The 17,013-nt window shown below is 40.4% G+C and overlaps 1 protein-coding gene across 4 annotated transcripts in view; it reads right to left on the reverse strand.

Moving 5' to 3' along the window:
• The window catches only part of tbck (TBC1 domain containing kinase), a 194,763-nt gene that overhangs the window by 14,272 nt on the left and 163,478 nt on the right, over positions 1-17,013 (reverse strand). For all 4 annotated transcript variants that reach the window (XM_078531467.1, XM_078531551.1, XM_078531577.1 and 1 more), the window contains one exon: positions 6,008-6,167. In XM_078531467.1, the coding sequence (XP_078387593.1) occupies positions 6,008-6,167 (160 nt within the window). The remainder of the gene's footprint in view (positions 1-6,007; positions 6,168-17,013) is intronic.

The following is a 17,013-nucleotide window of genomic DNA, read 5'->3' on the forward strand; positions in this document are numbered from 1 at the left end:
AGTCTTCCCTGGTTGAAGGTTCCTAAACAGGTTGTGTTTACCTGCTTAAATGATGGTTAAATGAGTTGAAACATAAATATAAGACTCAAATAGGAAATATGCAGTGTGGGTACGGTGTTTCCTTGGGCCCCAGTTGTTTGCGTGATTTCTGCCCATTTTACACCTGGGCATATTCTAATAAAGAATACAATAGAGAAAAGGAGAAGACACCTAGGAGTAACTTGACATCAGCAAAAGGAGGGCAACATTGGGTGCAATTTTGGCTCTAACCACCACGTTATGCCCAAGGAAGAAACTCCAGGTCAAGGAGTTTAATGGTGGATGACACAAAGGATAAGCTGTGCACAACTGCTGCAATAGAGTTCAAGATTGGCCAACCCTAAGGTCAACACTCTTCTGAAAAGAAATGCAACTACTGTGACCTCAGACATCCTAACAAGTAGAAGTGCCTCTTTGGCATCATTTACTCATTTTCTTGTAGAAATGCTTTGGGCCAGCAGCACCATTTTACAGCTCATCCTTATTCACTATTTTTTGCCTTCAGGTAGTAAGCAAACTAAGAGATGATTGACCTTTGCCTTAATCTTTCGCCTGAAGAAGCTTCGAGATTCCAGCAAGATTGCTTTGAAACTTTTTCTTATATCTGGCATGTTTTGTTTATACCTGATGGTTAAACTGTTTGTGTTTTTGACTAAGAGCATTTTTTAAAAAAGAATTAGTAGTCATTAAGATGAAGGCTAATCCCTTTCTACCTTTTTGTATCCAAGGAGTTACAGGTCAGCACTGCAGCCTAGTTCTCCCACATACCAGTCAGAATCCACCTCAAAGCAATTCCAAAAGACATGCCAGTAAGTTTCCAGTATTTCCACACATCCAAAGGTACCTTTTGACAACAAAATCTAAAACACCAACTTCATCAGCTAGTTTTTGGAACCAGTCAAATTAGTTGCCATTAGTTTGGAGGGGGACTTTGGAAGAGCTGCAACTGGACAAAGAGCCCTACGAGTAGGAAGGGAGAACCACCTGTGTTTCATGTTCATGTTTCTTAACTTGCACCAAATCCTGTTCGCTTATTACTCCTGTGCTTGCTGTCCTTCACTGACTCCCGATCAAGCAACATCTTGATTTTAAAACTCTCATCCTGGTTTTCAAATCCCTCCATGGCTTCGTCCCTCCCCATTTCTGTAATCTCTGGAACCCCACGCCACTCCCAAGGTATCTGCGCTCCTCTAATTCTGGCCTCTTGAGCATGCCCAATTTTAATCGCTCCATCATTGGTGGCCGTGCCTTCAGTTGCCTAGGCCCTAAGCTCTGGGATACCTTCCCTACACCTCTCGCCTCTCTACCTCGCTTTCCTCCTTTAAGACACTCCTTAAAATCTACCTCTTTGACCAAGCTTGTGATCATCTGATCTAATATCTCCTTATGTAGCTTGGTGTCATATTTTACATACGAATTAGGAGTAGCAGCCACTCGGCCCCTCAAGACTGCTCTGCCATTCAATAAGGTACAGGCTGATCTGGTTGTAACTTTCCGTCTATGCATGATAACCTTTCACCCCCTTGTAATCAAGAATCTATCTAACTCTGCCTTAAAAATGTTCAAAGGCTCTGCATCCACTGCAATTTGAGGAAGAGAGTTCCAAAGACCTCAGAAAAAAATTCTCCTCCTCACTGTCTTAAGGGAGCGGCCCTTATTTTTAAACCGTGACCCCTAGTTCTAGATTCTCCCACAAGAGGAAACATCCTCTCCGCATCCACTCGGTCATGGCCCCTCTTAAAGGTTTTGATCAAGTCACCTTTTACTCTTTTACACTCCAGTGGATACAAACTTAACCAGTCCAAACTTTCCTCATGAGACAATCCGCCCATCCCTGATATTAATCTAGTAAACCTTCTGACACATTTACATCTCTCCTTAAATAAGGAGACCAATACTGTACACAGTACTCCAAATGTGGTCTCACCAGTGCCCTGTACAATTGAAGCATAACCTCCCTCCTTTTACATTCAATTCCCTAACAATAAACGATAACATTCTATTAGCTTTCCTAATTCCTTGCTGTACCTGCATATTGTGATTCATGCACTAGGACATCCAGATCCCTCTGAATCTCAGAGCTCTGCAATCTCTCACCATTTGGATATGTTTCTTTTTTACTCTTCCTGCCAAAATGGACAACTTCACATTTTCTCACGTTCTCCTCCATTTGCCAGATCTTTGCCCACTCACTTAACCTATCTATGTCACCGCCTTATGCCCTCGTCACATTAAAAATGGCCATGAAACTAAAAATGATGGCTCCCAAGGGAGATGGAGGGTGGCAGGGAGGGAGTGCAAATTACATCATGGGAGAAAATGGCTTGAATCACCTTGCTCTGAAGATGCAATTTCTAAATTTTATTCCGGCTTGGCTAAAGCACTTTGCAGGCAATTTCTTCATCATCATTCTGGACCAGGCTTAATGCGTATTCTCAGAGCTAGAATTTCAGTTTCAATTTACATCACAAGTGGAATGCTGCTGTTCAGAGTAATCGGGGAAATATAAGCTTCCAGTCCTCCTGGTGTTTTGGTTGTGCTTTGAGCAGGAGGTTGTTACATTTTCTTTCTCCACATTTCTGGAGTTGATTATGTTGTCAGTGACAAAGCCTTTGGTCCATGGTAACTAATTCAAAGGTTTTACACTCTGATGTTTTAAATAAATTCAGCTAATTTATTTATAAACCTGTTTAAAAACCACAAATGTGGCCACTGAGAGGCAAGTGTGCTTTTTCATTGCCAGATTAAAATGCGAAGGATATAAAGAAACCATAATAGTTTTCAGCAATATTCCACAATAAAATAAACCATGATACCTGGGGTGTAGAAGCCTAAAACTGTGGTTCTTAATCTATTCAGCATTTCCTACAGCTTTGAACTTAGCACACATAGCAATTTTACTATGATTGACTGCTTTTACAACACGACTTCACAAGATACTTACAGACAAGGGCTGCCATTTGGTCCATCTTAATTTGCCCATCTGACAGATCCTACCCCTGCCTCCCCATTTAATTGTTAAATGATGTCAGTGTTTCCAGCTTTGCCAACAGACAGGGTCCATTCCAAGTATTGATCCCTCTCTTTGTGTGAAGGACCACCTCCTGAAATGGTTATCTTTTTCTAGTTTGAACCCTATTGTACTGCTCCCACTAATGCAGTATGTATTCCAGATTAACTTCTCCATACCATTAACTGCCCAAATAGCCCTATATAACACCACAATCTGGATGGCCCCCTTCCATGATGGAAAGTCAACAGCTCTCTAGGCATTCGTCATAACTCGGGAGCTCAGATACTGGTGATCAGTCTCGTGAATTTTCTCTGCACTCTCTCCCCCATGCTTGTGTCTCACCCTTGTTTGTCAGAGACTGGGACTGGACACAATGCTCAAGGTGCAGCTACATCAGAGCCCTGTTCATAATTTCATCATTTGATCATAAGTTCCTCTGCTTTGAATTTTGCAGCTTCGGCTTTTGCCATTCAGTTGCTGAAATTGCTGGTTAGTGTTAAGCAGCATTCTGCCCCAAGATTGCTGGTGGCAATCATGATTTGAGCCTTCTACCCACATGCAGATTCTGCTTTCCCCACTTTGCAGCACTGGCTTCCTTTTATTCATAATGCTGCTGGCAGATCCTGGGGAAGAAATTTCATTGCCAGATTAAAATGTCACAATTGTTTAATTAACAAATGAAAGAAAAAATGTACCTGGTCAGTAATTGGTGGAAACAACATCATGATTTACAGCACTCTGGTCCTAAGTGATGCAAACACCCACCAAAGGCAGCAGGAGGTCAAAGTTAAACATATGTTAGCATTTCATGGTGGAGGGGCAACCAGCAGATTTGTAACCTCAGGTCATCAGTAGTTTGTCAGGGCTATTAATGCCAAATTAGTACACTCCGTTAGGAGGAGTACATTAGACGCATTAGCCAGACGGTGTATGTGATGCTGGTCATGTTTTTTGTACTAAACAAAGGAGCAATGCACTGGGACAAATCAAAATAGTGAAACCCATAACTGTGCCATTGTATGTACAATATTGTAACAAAGGAGATAGGAATATGTCACTAGCCTTTGCTAATATAGGACAATGAAATATGTTCATTACAATATTGTAAATTAGGGGCAATGTTTTCTGTGTTAATTCCACGCTACAAAATGCCTTCAGAAGTTTGCAGTTGCCTGTTTCGAAACCTGGAGAATCTTTCAATACTCAAAGGATTTCATGGCTCATGCATTTTACCCAGTTCAGAATAAGATTATAGTTTAATTGTAATTTTATAGAATGTTCTTATAGTGCATGATGCTTTAGTTGATACTTCAGTCATTCCCTAACAGTAGTTACTACTAACTGTGGATTTCTCACATGCCATAAACAATGTCATAGCTCAGTTGGCTGGGCGGCTGGTTTGTAGTGCAGAGTGACGCCAACAGCGCGGGTTCAATTCCTGTACCGGCTGAGGTCATCCATGAAGGCTCCCATTTCTCAACCTTGCCCCTCGCCTGAGGTGTGGTGACCTTCCGGTTAGACTCACCATCAGTCGTCTCTCTCGAATGAGAGAGCAGCCTATAGTCCTCTAGGACTATGGCGACTTTCATTCCTTTCTACCTGCTATTATTCTCCATCAACATCTTAGCTCAGGTTGGATGGAATTGGATGGAATTGTTTAAGGAAAAATTCACCTAATCTCACAACTGGTAACTTATTGAAATAAAAACAATTTTAAAAAAAGGTATAATTTGGCTTTATGGTATTTACACTGCAGCTATTGTTCTGAGATATATAGCTGTTGGATAGTTTCCAGTCAGGCAGAACCTTGTTTACACTGCTTGTTTGGAACTCCAAATCTCCTGCCTTAGTAGAGAACCCTGTGGTTATACACTTACATATTAACTATGGGAAAGGAGCATTTGCAAGTGATTAGAGAGCACTGGTGGAAAATCTCTGTACTGTCTAAACATATCAATTGACTGCAGGCAGATTTAAAAAGTGTTTCCTGGGCACTTTGACACTCCATTTGAAGGACAAAAACTACAATTATAAGGCACTCTATTGTGCGTCAGGACATCTGAAAGTGTCTTATAATCAAAGAGTTACCTTTGAAATACAGTCACTGTTGTTATGCAGTCAAAAATGGCAGTCAATTTTAGACACAGCAAGATCCCACAAACAGCAGATGATATAAATGTTTAGTTAATCGTTTTTGGTAATTCTGGTCAAGGGATCAATGTTGGTCAGGAAACTGGGAGAACTCCCCAGTTCCCCTTCAAGCACTGCCATGGGTTTTCACATCTGCATGAATCACTGGTTTCCGATTTAGATAGGGCTTCTCAGTAGTGTACTGTAGGGAGCTTGTGGGACCAGTATGGACTTTGTGGCAAGTCAAGATGTACACTATAATATTAGCACTGGCATGGGGTGGAACAGCAGCAATGAAGTTATATTCTAGCTGCCCATTAATGCTAATATTTAGGTTCATCAGTTAGTTCCAAGTGTGCAATTAATCAAAATTATTGTTTACCTGATCCTGTATATTTCTCATATTCTACATTATGATAAATTTAAAATGGACAAAAATATTTTTTGTCGAATGCTTTGTGTAGTGGGAAAACTGAAAAACTCTTTTGAGTCAAAGGGTTAACTGGTACAGAAAGCTGCAGGTGTCCAGTTCAGGATCCTGAGGTGGGCAGCTCACAAATCACTTCACATAGAAGCATCTCGAGCCACATGTTATTGCCATCATCCCATCAGGATCCAACTTTCTTCGAGGACCTCAACTTCAGCTTATGTAGTGAGCTAATTGTTTGTTTTCTTATTACAAGCCTATTTTGTTTTGTAATTCTTCCCTCCAGCAAGGATTTGAGGCTGGAGCTAAAGCACAGACGTTTAGCTCTGGTTGGATGGAATTGGATGCCAGAAGCATTCCAGCAGGATATTTTAGAACAAAATGGGATAGCAACTTACGTCAGCTCCGTTCCTGACCATGTTCCCCACAACGACAACCACACGCCCCTTGAAGCTGTGCAGCAAGCTGGTGGATGCACACTGGATCAGCTCACCATCCGGGCTGAAGGCAGAACTGTATGGAATGTTTATGCTGCCACTGATGTGGCCACGAGTGAATCTGGTACAAATGTGGTCAAGGAAAGAAGCATCGAAAAAAAAAACCCGACGAAACATTATCTGAAATATTTGCATTACTTTAGCTAAGCCAGTTCATAATGGAACTCTGACAGTACAGCCTTGAAAAACTACATGGTCAACACTGATAATGACCCATCTCACAAAATGTGTGTCTTTAACACGCACTTACCCCTTTTGCATCTGAAGTTTACACTTGGTTTTGACTGTCTATTGGCAATGCCATGGAAGACTGATTAACATCTGAAACTACTGCCACACTTAATTTTCTAATTTTAGCAAAGCCCTCAAGTATCACAAACGGCACAGCAGCAAATAAAAGCCTGATAGCCGCGCAACAAAAGAAATGCATAAAGGTATGATATCGCAGTCCTTTGTCCAATAAATGCTTCTATATTTTCTCAATGCATAGGAGAAACGTAAATGCTTTTTACTCCGATTAAAATCCATGTTAATCAATATTGTGAGGCGTCATTCAATTTGTTCGTTTGCACATTTAACAAAGTTTAGCGAGGTGAGAACTTAAGTTCAATCGCTGAACTAATAGGCTATAGCTATCCATTTGTACCTGTTATTCAGGCACCTGATATTAAGAACATTGTTGGGTTGAACCACGGATTATGTTCTGGGCTAATGCTGCTCATATTTTATGACAAATATTGATAATCTCATGTTGCAATGAAATTGATTAACTCAATTTTCTGCAGCGCTAAAGACATCTTAATTTCTGGTTCTGGAATTCAAAGCAACCAGTGTCGTACATAACGACATCTATGTAAAAGCAAAATACTGCGGATGCTGGAAATCTAGAGCAAAAACAAAAATACCTGGAAAAACTCAGCAGGTCTGACAGCATCTGCGGAGAGGGATACAGTTACAGACATCTACTTAATGTCTACATCAAATTTAAGCTGCAAGTGAAAATCTAGACGCTTGTTTGTTTTACAAGAAATAATAAGGGCATAATCACAGGAAAAAAGTCAGGCTTAGTCAAAAATAGAACTCATCCTTACATGCTGTTGGCTGTTAACTACTTTACAATCTTCCCACCCCCCCACCCCACCACTCCCCAAAGTCAGCAGTTTCTAACTCTGAACAGTGCCTTAAATGCAGTGTTCTCAGTTTTGGAGGAGGCAATACTTCAGCGAGAATGCCGAGGGAGTGCTGTTCTGTTGTAGGTGACGCCTTTCAGATGAGAAACAAAACTAACTCTCTATCTGTCCTATTAAATATCCCATGGCATTATTTGAAGTAGGGCAGGGAAGTTTCTAACTATAAAAACAAAAAACTGCGGAAGCTGGAAATCCAAAACAAAAACAGAAACAGAAATACCTGGAAAAACTCAGCAGGTCTGGCAGCATCGGCGGAGAAGAACACAGTTGACGTTTCGAGTCCTCATGACCCTTCAACAGAAGGCGTCGATGCTGCCAGGCCTGCTGAGTTTTTCCAGGCATTTCTGTTTCTGTTTTTGCAGGGAAGTTTCTCCCTGGTCTCCAGGTCAATAGTTATCCCTCAATCAACATCACTAAATTATATGGTCACTATCTCTTTGCTGTTTGTGGAAGTTTGGTGTGTTCAAATTGGCTGCTGCATTTCCTACATTACAAAAGTGACTACACTTCAAAAGTATTTAATTAGCTGTAAAGTGCTTTGGGGTATCCTGAGGTTGTGATAGGCACAACGTAAATGCACTCTTTCTTTCTTTCTTTCTGTTTCGATATTAACAACTAGCTAATCAAGTTGTATTGAAATATAAACACAAGGATAAATATTAAATCGGAACCAGGTATTAGATCAACATATACGGAAGAAAACAAATCTGTTACTTGACTGTAGACTAAACTATTTCCCAACATAATTCTGTGTTGAAAGAGTAAGTAATAAGACTCAGTGAATGCACAGAGATTAAGTGCATTATGACTGGGAGGTATCAGATCCCATTGATCTGAGAGTTCCATTCCACTGCTCGTTATGAGCTAAACAATGGGTAACCGAGGCTTAAACATTCACTGAGCATAGGCAGCAAATTTATTTCATTCATTAAATTGCGAACAAATTTGAATATTGGAGTCTTCTCGTCCCAGAGGTGGATTTATTGTACATGATAAAATAGAAACAAAGTATTAGTATGTCTATCCATAACGTTGATGAATAAACAAACACTGCATGCGTTTGAAACATGTCAGAACCTTCCCTTCCTGCTAGGTCAAAGAAATACAGAAGTTGGCTGCAAAATAGGAAACGGTTTCCGTACAATTCGTGCACCACCAGCAGAAGTGGACACTTCAGTACAGGTGGCGTGTGCAGCACTCAAACCTATCGCCCAATCTCTTCGGCGTCTCTGTCAGATTATTAACTGTGGTGCGTACCCAGCCACAGGATAAGGATAGTGTTTATTGCACTACATGACGTTATAACCATTTCCACATGCTCCTGTACACAACATTGGAAACCACAAGCATTGAAGAAAATCTCTGTGGCTTGTTTCAGTTTGCGTTCTATACACCACACCCTACTAGTTATTGCTGACAAAATAGCTTAACTTACAATATTAGGAGTAGATGCGTATGCTTTTTAAAGAGAAATGGATGCAAACTGGAGATGAAATGCAGTTTAAGAAAAACAGAAGTCAGCAGTGGTCTAACAAGGCTGAGTGGATTGAGATAGGGTGCTGCAGTTTCAGTGAAGCAATACATAGAGTTAAACAGAGTATACAGAACAGAAACAGGCCATTCAATCCAACTAGCCTATGTCAGCATTTATGTGCCACACAAGCCTCCTCCCAGCCTACATCATCTACCCATATCAGCATATCCTTCTATTCCTTTCGCCTTCACATGTTTACCGAGTTGCCCTGAAATGCATGTTCTCATCCGTTTCAGCTATTCCATGTAGTAGCACATTCTACATTCTTATCACTCTTTGGGTAAAGAATTTTCTCCTGAATTCCCTGCAGCATTTAGGGATGATCAAATATTTCTGACTTCCAGATTTGGACTCCCTCAGAAGTGGAAACACTTTCTTTCTAAGACTACCTCATCAAACACTTCATAATTTTAATGACCTCTATCAGGTCACTCCTCAGTTTCCTCTTTTCTAGAGAAAAGAGCCCCAGTCAGTTCAGCCTTCCCTGACAAGTATGTCATCTCTGTTTTGAGATCGTCCTTGTGAAATTTAAAATCTTACTGGCACCTTCTCCAGTTCTCTATATCCTTTTTATATTGCAAAGGTCAGAATTGAGTGCAGTGCTCTATGTGTGGTCTAAACAATGTTTTATACAAGTTTAATGCACAACTCAAAGCAATAGGGACTGTTATAGCAAGGTAGATAAGGTGATAAGTGACACCAAATAGTTTGCAAGAGTGAGGCTGCATTACAAGCAATACATAATACAGTTTGTAATCAAATCATAGAATGTTTACAGTACAGGAGGAAGCCTTTCAACCTATTACATATGTGGCGGCTCTCTACAAGAGCAATTCAGCTGGACCCACTCCACTGGCCTTTCCCTGTGGGCCTTGGCAGCCTTTTATTCTCTTCAGGTAATTATTTAATTCCACTTTGAAAGCCATGATTGAATCTGCCTTCACCATATTCTTAGACAGCGCATTCCAGATCCTAACCACACGTAAAGAAGATTTCCCTCATGTTATCTTTGATTCTTTTACTGTTCAGTTTAAATTTGTGTCCACTGGTTCTTGACTCTTCCTGCCAATGGGAACAATGTCTCCCTATCTGCTCTGTCCAGACCCCTCATGATTTTGAGCACCTTTCAAGCCCTCTTAATCTGGTTGCGCTATAATAAGTGAAATGTGGTTTTTAATGATGAGGATCACTCTCTGCGTACCTAACTGGAAAGGTATTCCGACTATGATATTCAACAATAGTTTAAAATTTTATAATGGTGGAAGCATTTGTGCTGTTTCATAATATACTATTATGTTTTTTTCCAAAATGTGGTAGTTGACTTAATACTAGTCAAAACTAGGTAAACATGTAATCCTGCTGTTCTTTTACAAACTATGTTGACTAAAATAACCCAAAGTAAATTCTTCCCATACAGCATGAAAACAATCTGTCTCTTAAACTACCAGATGTGTATAAGAGACTGAACCAGTTACAAGTGGTGATAAATGCGAGTTTAACGATGCTTCAAAAGAGCTTGTTCTGTAATTAGTTCTCCTGAAATATCTTGCACCCACTAACTGCACTTTAATCACCATCTCATTTCCAAGCACTAAGGTAAATAAACATCCCCCAGTGCGTGCTTGTGTGTCCTGCCCTAGCGAGAGGATTTCTGCTCCTTGCTTAGGGTGGAGGAGGAAGATGCTCTAATAAGGGTCATCACCCTACTGCTTTCATCTTTCTACAGCCTGCCTCCAAAGTTTCAATCACTGTCACACAATGAGCATGGAGACCCTGCTCTGAAGAAACTGCGCAGCCTCTATTTCTAATTACTTTTACAGTAGCTGTTTCCTTAGAAACACAAGTACCCTGAAAAATTGGGCTTTCCTGAGCTGCAAGTTTAAATCATCAGCTCCTCATGGTGTCTTTTGTGAAACTGCCAACACAACGCTTGGGAATTGATTAGCACCAATGTGTTCATAGCCAAGAGGAGGTACTTCCATTTCCTCTGAACTACAAAGAAATCCCTTTCTCTTCAACACAAAAACTCCGACAATTTCCTAGTATTGGTAATAAAAGACACTTTTAAGAAGTAAGGCTGTTTTACTTATGTTGACCTACAGTGAATGTGCCAATTGGACATTCACCAGAGACAATATACATGGCCCTATTCTAAACATAGCTAAGCTTTGTGGTGAGCTGAATGGGCTTTTAGGGCTTATATTTTAATTCTGCAGCTGACATCATTGCTTGAATAACACTTTAGCATGCAGTTGTCACTACAAAAGAAACAACCACAGGTTTCTGTGATTCGGTGCCAATTAACAACAGCCTCTGAACTGGGGAATTGAGTGGGGGTCATTTTGACTTTGGTCGATAGCATAAAACATCAGCCACTCCAGGCAACTCTGTCCTGATCTCCATTTCATTGTAGGGATACACATAATGGGCGGCTGATCCAAAATTTCCAGTTTTACACTATTGGCTGAAGTCTACATTATCGCCAAAACAAAAACAGAATTACCTGGAAAAACTCAGCAGGTCTGGCAGCATTGGCGGAGAAGAACAAAGTTGACGTTTCGAGTCCTCATGACCCTTCAACAGAACTAAGTAAAAATAGGAGAGGGGTGAAATATAAGCTGGTTTAAGGTGGGGGGCGGGGGGGGGGGGGGTGTGTGTGTGTGACCCCTCTCCTATTTTTACTTAGTTCTGTTGAATGTTCATGAGGACTCGAAACGTCAACTTTGTTCTTCTCCGCCGATGCTGCCAGACCTGCTGAGTTTTTCCAGGTAATTCTGTTTTTGTTTTGGATTTCCAGCATCTGCAGTTTTTTGTTTTTATCTACATTATCGCCAATGGTTCCTCAATCAGCGTTAGCATCCAGTACTGTTAGGCCAGAAAAATACTGTTCAGATGCAGAAGAGTGCTCTGTTTACTTCACCCCAACAATGTACTTCAACTCCAACCCAGGGAAAGTACATTTTGCCATTTCTCTGGCATTTCCACTTGGTATGCCGACCAGCTTTACAGCTTCAGTAAATAACTCAATGCCAATTCTTGGCAAATTATGAGGCGTTTGTGCTTTAGAATTACGCTTGGAACCATGCTGAGGCTGCCCTAAATTATTAAGGCAGGCAGAGCATTTATCTGCCACCATTAAGAGATGTGCGATGTAGTTCAAGCGCACTGCTCTAATCCAGTTCATTTGGGGTCTCTTTTTCTGAGTTCTTTAAAGACGTTTCACTTTACTTTATTTCATAGACATCCGGCTTTAGGGCAGATTAATGCCTTACTATGGAATGTGTTGTACTCTTAGTTATTTGTTGCTCTAAAGTCTTCCCGTGTAGGAATAATAGAGGCTCAATGAGATGAAAAAGAAAGAAACTGTTTTCTTCTAGCTGTTCAAGTGAGGGCAAAGGAGGAATACTGGATACTGGAGAGAATTGTCTCAATATTCGGAAGCATTGGCCGGGATTTTCCAGCCCCACCATGGAATGACACAACATGGAATGACACACCATGGAAGATTCAACGGCCCAACCAAAAGTCCATCGGCTTTCGGTGGGACTAGATGATCCCGGCAGCGGGTGGCGCCAGAATATCCATTGTTTATAATTAACATGAAGGTGGAGAATAAAGGAATTAGAATTTCTTAACGTAAAATGTGGAGGGGAGACACAGACAAGGGAAATCTTGTAATTGTAGTCAACCAAATCTCAGTGGCATGAAATGAATAGATGGGCCATAAAGGGTGGATTGCTGGATTGGAAAGGGAGTACAGAGGAAGAGATTTAGCCTGGTTTATTGATTCTTCACGTCTACATTAATGAAATAACGCTTGATACACAGAATGATACTAAGATCTTGCATTTATTTGGTGCCCTTCATTTCCTCATTCTCCCAAGTGCTTTACAGCCAATGAAGTAATTTTTGAAGTATGGATACTGTTGGGATGTAGGGAACTGTGGCAGCCAATTTGTGCACAGCAAGCTCCCAACCAACAGAAAAGTTGAAAGGAAAAATCGCATCATGGCAGTCTTTGACAAGCAGAGAGGCACCGATAGCAACAAAGGAAGGAGATACAACGACTGTAACAGCTAGGCCAAACAGATGACAAGAAGAGACTAATAAACAGGTGGAAAATCTATCCAAATATTCCCATAAAAAGTTAAAAAAACAAGCAGCTAATACTTCACAAAATTTATTTGCTCGATTAAAAAAAAACTAACTGCTGTGACTGTATGCTTCTGAATATGCAGCATAACTTATGACCAATAACAGTAATGCAGGTTCACAGATAACAAAATGGAAAAAGTGCACATATTACAAAATAAACTGGGTTGCTAGGAGCACACTCAATCCTGTAACAAAATCCATCAGATTTTGGCACTAGGTGCGACAGGAACTTTGCAACAGCATTAAATCCTTATAAATGTCTAACAGTCATATTATTTTCCTGGCAATTCACAGGAAGGAGCTTGAAGGATTTAAATTCTTGAGATAAAACATTGGCACCATCACAATCTATTTATATGCTTTTGCACTGAGTTAAATTGCTGCATTTAAACCAACATCAAACAAATAAACTTTGATTAATTATCCTGGATCAAGGCTCTTGAATTAATAAAGATTAACATTTCTGTCAATCCTTCAGCTCCTTTCATAGCTGTTAATGATTTTCTGTGGATAAATACAGTTTTACCGTTAGCACAGCAACATTGTGTTAACTTTCTTTCATCAGAATAACTGGGCCACAGTCATCCCCTTAATTATCCACAGTCATCCCAAGCTACAGCAAAGTAAAAATTTACCAGTTGCTCAGGTTACCTTCAAGCTGTTTTTGCCCCCCAGTGATTGTTTAGCCCATCATCATTTAACTAGTTATAAAAACAAAAAACTGCGGATGCTGGAAATCCAAAACAAAAACAGAATTACCTGGAAAAACTCAGCAGGTCTGGCAGCATCATGAGGACTCGAAACGTCAACTTTTTTCTTCTCCGCCGATGCTGCCAGGCCTGCTGAGTTTTTCCAGATAATCATTTAACTAGTGCTTTTTAAAACTATGTAACCCGTTACTACTTGGAATTATTCTTGCAATAACACGTGTGGTTTTCTGCCTCAACTCATGGTGTAGTTAAGCAGACCAGGTCTTTTGCTTGCATAGATCACAAAATGAAAATGATAAGCAAGAGGGCATTGCATGACCAGCTGCACAAGTAGAAATATAAATTATACTAATGACTGGTCAGGATGGAGTATGTTTATAGTTAAAAGAAAAATGAGATGGTGTTATGAAATATTTGACTTGGCCTGACCGCAATGTTCTAAAGGATATTAATTTGGTTAAAGCTGAAGGTCACAGATTCCCAATATAAGATGCTCTGACCTTATTCCGCAAACACAAGAGCTCAATGAATCATACTTTGTTTGCAATTAAAGTTGTATGCAGAGTGGCATTTGTTGGTCTGTTCCATAAGGAAATTGATGTTAGAACATTTTCAGGCAGGAGAAGATCAGTCAGTGAATTTAACTCAATTTGCAATGTTCCCTTGGTGCATTCGCTGAATACCATTTGTGGACAGGAACCTGTCCAAACCTTCATGAAATCCATTAAAGTTTCTTGTTCCACGTGCCAGTAATCTGTTACTATACTTTTGGTAAATAGGAGTTCCTTCTGCATTTCCTATTGCATTAGTTGTTCTTAATTTGTAAATATGATTTCTTGCATTTCAGTTTTGCACCTGGAAGAAAAGGTTAATTGGATCCAACTTGTCCAAAATTTACATAAATTTTAAACAACTCCATCACATCTTGTCTCAGTCCTTTCAAGTGAGAAGCGACACCAGGCAACAATGCGCTCTCTAAGCTGCACAGCAATGATATGCAGCAATCTAGAAGGTAATGCGTAGGATGCTTACACGACTATTCAAAAATAAGTTACAGGTACTACATACTGAACAGGCCACACACTACAAAAAAAAATTAGAGGCGACACTGCCAATTAAGTCAATCTTTTCCTTATACATCAATCCTTTAAGTTCTGGGATCAACCATGTAGGCTTTCTCTGTGCCCCCTCCAGTAACTGCACATTCCTTTTGAAACAGTGAATGTCTTCACATATACCCTATCAAATCATTTTTAACACTTCAAAACCTCGACTGGATCACCTCCTCTAGTCTTTTCAACCTAAGGGAATACAAGCCAAATTTATATAACCTGTTCTCATAATCTATTCCCTATATCATATGTTTGTGAATCTAGATAGTGAGTGTGCACAAGCTATTTGAGCCATAGGAGACATCATAATCAATGCTGATCTTCTCCTCTGTTGACACACACATGAGCTTCGCTACAAGAATCATTGGATCATAATCAAGTGAGGAAACCTTGGCTGATTTAATCATTGCTTAAGGCAGGGGAATTGATGCCAATGGTAGCAAGTCAACTGAGGCAAGCTTACTCAGCGTGGACCAATAATCCAACCTCAACACTTAGATGGCACGTGCTGCTGAACTTGAAGAAAGCTGCCCACAAAGATCTAGCATTCTCTCCGGTATGGGTTTCGCCTTTGCCAACATTAGTTGGTACTATAGAAACAAATTAAAGAGGATATCTGGCAGCCACTGGCAGTGATGTCATCAAGCAGGCTAAGCAGCCAACCCCATTGAAGAATTCACACAGACAGCAGACTAGAAAGCAAAATCCACTGATTGTAAAATTTATGAAAGGTGGAGGGCAGAGAGCGAAATGAAGATTGGGGCATACAAATGGGATTAAAGTGGAAGCTGAAATACTATAAACTTAAAAATTATATTGAAAACCTATGGAATTTTTAATTTATTGAAGAAACTTGAAAATTCCATAAATATAAAATTAACTTTTCGGGGCCAGAGAGGTTGTTCAGCAATAATTATGACTGAGTGCATTGTTAAAGTCCCAGTTACATCTCATTCAATCATCTAGAGCTGCTTCATCCATGACCTTCTCTCCATCATAAGGTCAGAACAGGGGATGTTCGCTGATGATTGCACAATATTCAGCACCATTTGTGACTCCTCAGATACTGAAGCATTCCCTGTCCATATACAGCAATACTTAGACAACCTAGATCAGGATTTGGCTGATAAGCAGCAAGTAACATTCATGCCACACAACTGCACGCAATGACCATCTCCAACAAGAGAGAATCTAACCATATCCCCAATACATTCAATGCCATTACCATCGCTGAATCCTCCACTATCAATATCCTGGGGGTTACCATTGGCCAGAAACTGAACTGGGCCAGCCATATAAATACTGTGGTTGCAAGAGCAGGTCAGAGGCTGGGAATCTGTGATGAGTAACTCACTTCCTGACTCCCCAAAGTCTGTACACCATCTACAAGACACAATTCAGAACCATGATGGAAGACTCTCCACAGCCTAATGATGTGGCTCCAAAAGGTGTACTTCATCATGGCTCCTAAATAACTAATTCTACCCTTCCTAGATGTGACCTCAGGCCATAGGGTACAGGTCATGGTGAACAGAAAGTATATTTGATAATGAACATGAGGTATACATGGCGACTGACATGACTTGTATGTAATGAACCATACAAGACACAAGCCAATGACAACAAACACAAGTTGGAGGGCAGAGAGCGAAATGAAGATTTCAAAGGCTTCTCTGATTAACACAAGGCATTCATGCTAAGGTTTATGTAACAAAGTGCAAACATAACAATATGTACAAAGGTCGACAGAACCTTGGAGTACTGGTCTGCAGATCTCTGAATGTAGGACAGCTAGATAAGGTGGTTAAGAAGACATATGGAATACTTTGTTAGCTGAGGCAATGAAGTCCATCCCTAACAGCACTGTGGGTGGATCTGCACCATATGGACTGCAGTGGTTCAAGAAGGTGGTTCACTACCACCTTTTCAAGGGCAATTAGGGACAGGCCTAGTCAGAGATGCCCACCTCCTGTGAAAGAATAAATTTTTTAAAAATCCAACAGTCATAACTTTCTTGGTGGTTTTTACAGCAAGTTTAGAGCAAAGTGGAGCTTCACCTCAATTCAAGTAATTTCTACAGGTTACTCTCTGGGGCAAGGACTTCCAACAGTGTAGGCTATGAAGGTGCAGGAAATCGCTGGCAACGTCAGAATTCTATATTTTGGTACGTGTACTCGGACTCTAGAAATTGCTGTCAGTTTCATGG

Source organism: Cetorhinus maximus, chromosome 1, assembly GCF_964194155.1.
Source record: "Cetorhinus maximus chromosome 1, sCetMax3.hap1.1, whole genome shotgun sequence".
Classification (NCBI taxonomy): domain Eukaryota; kingdom Metazoa; phylum Chordata; class Chondrichthyes; order Lamniformes; family Cetorhinidae; genus Cetorhinus; species Cetorhinus maximus.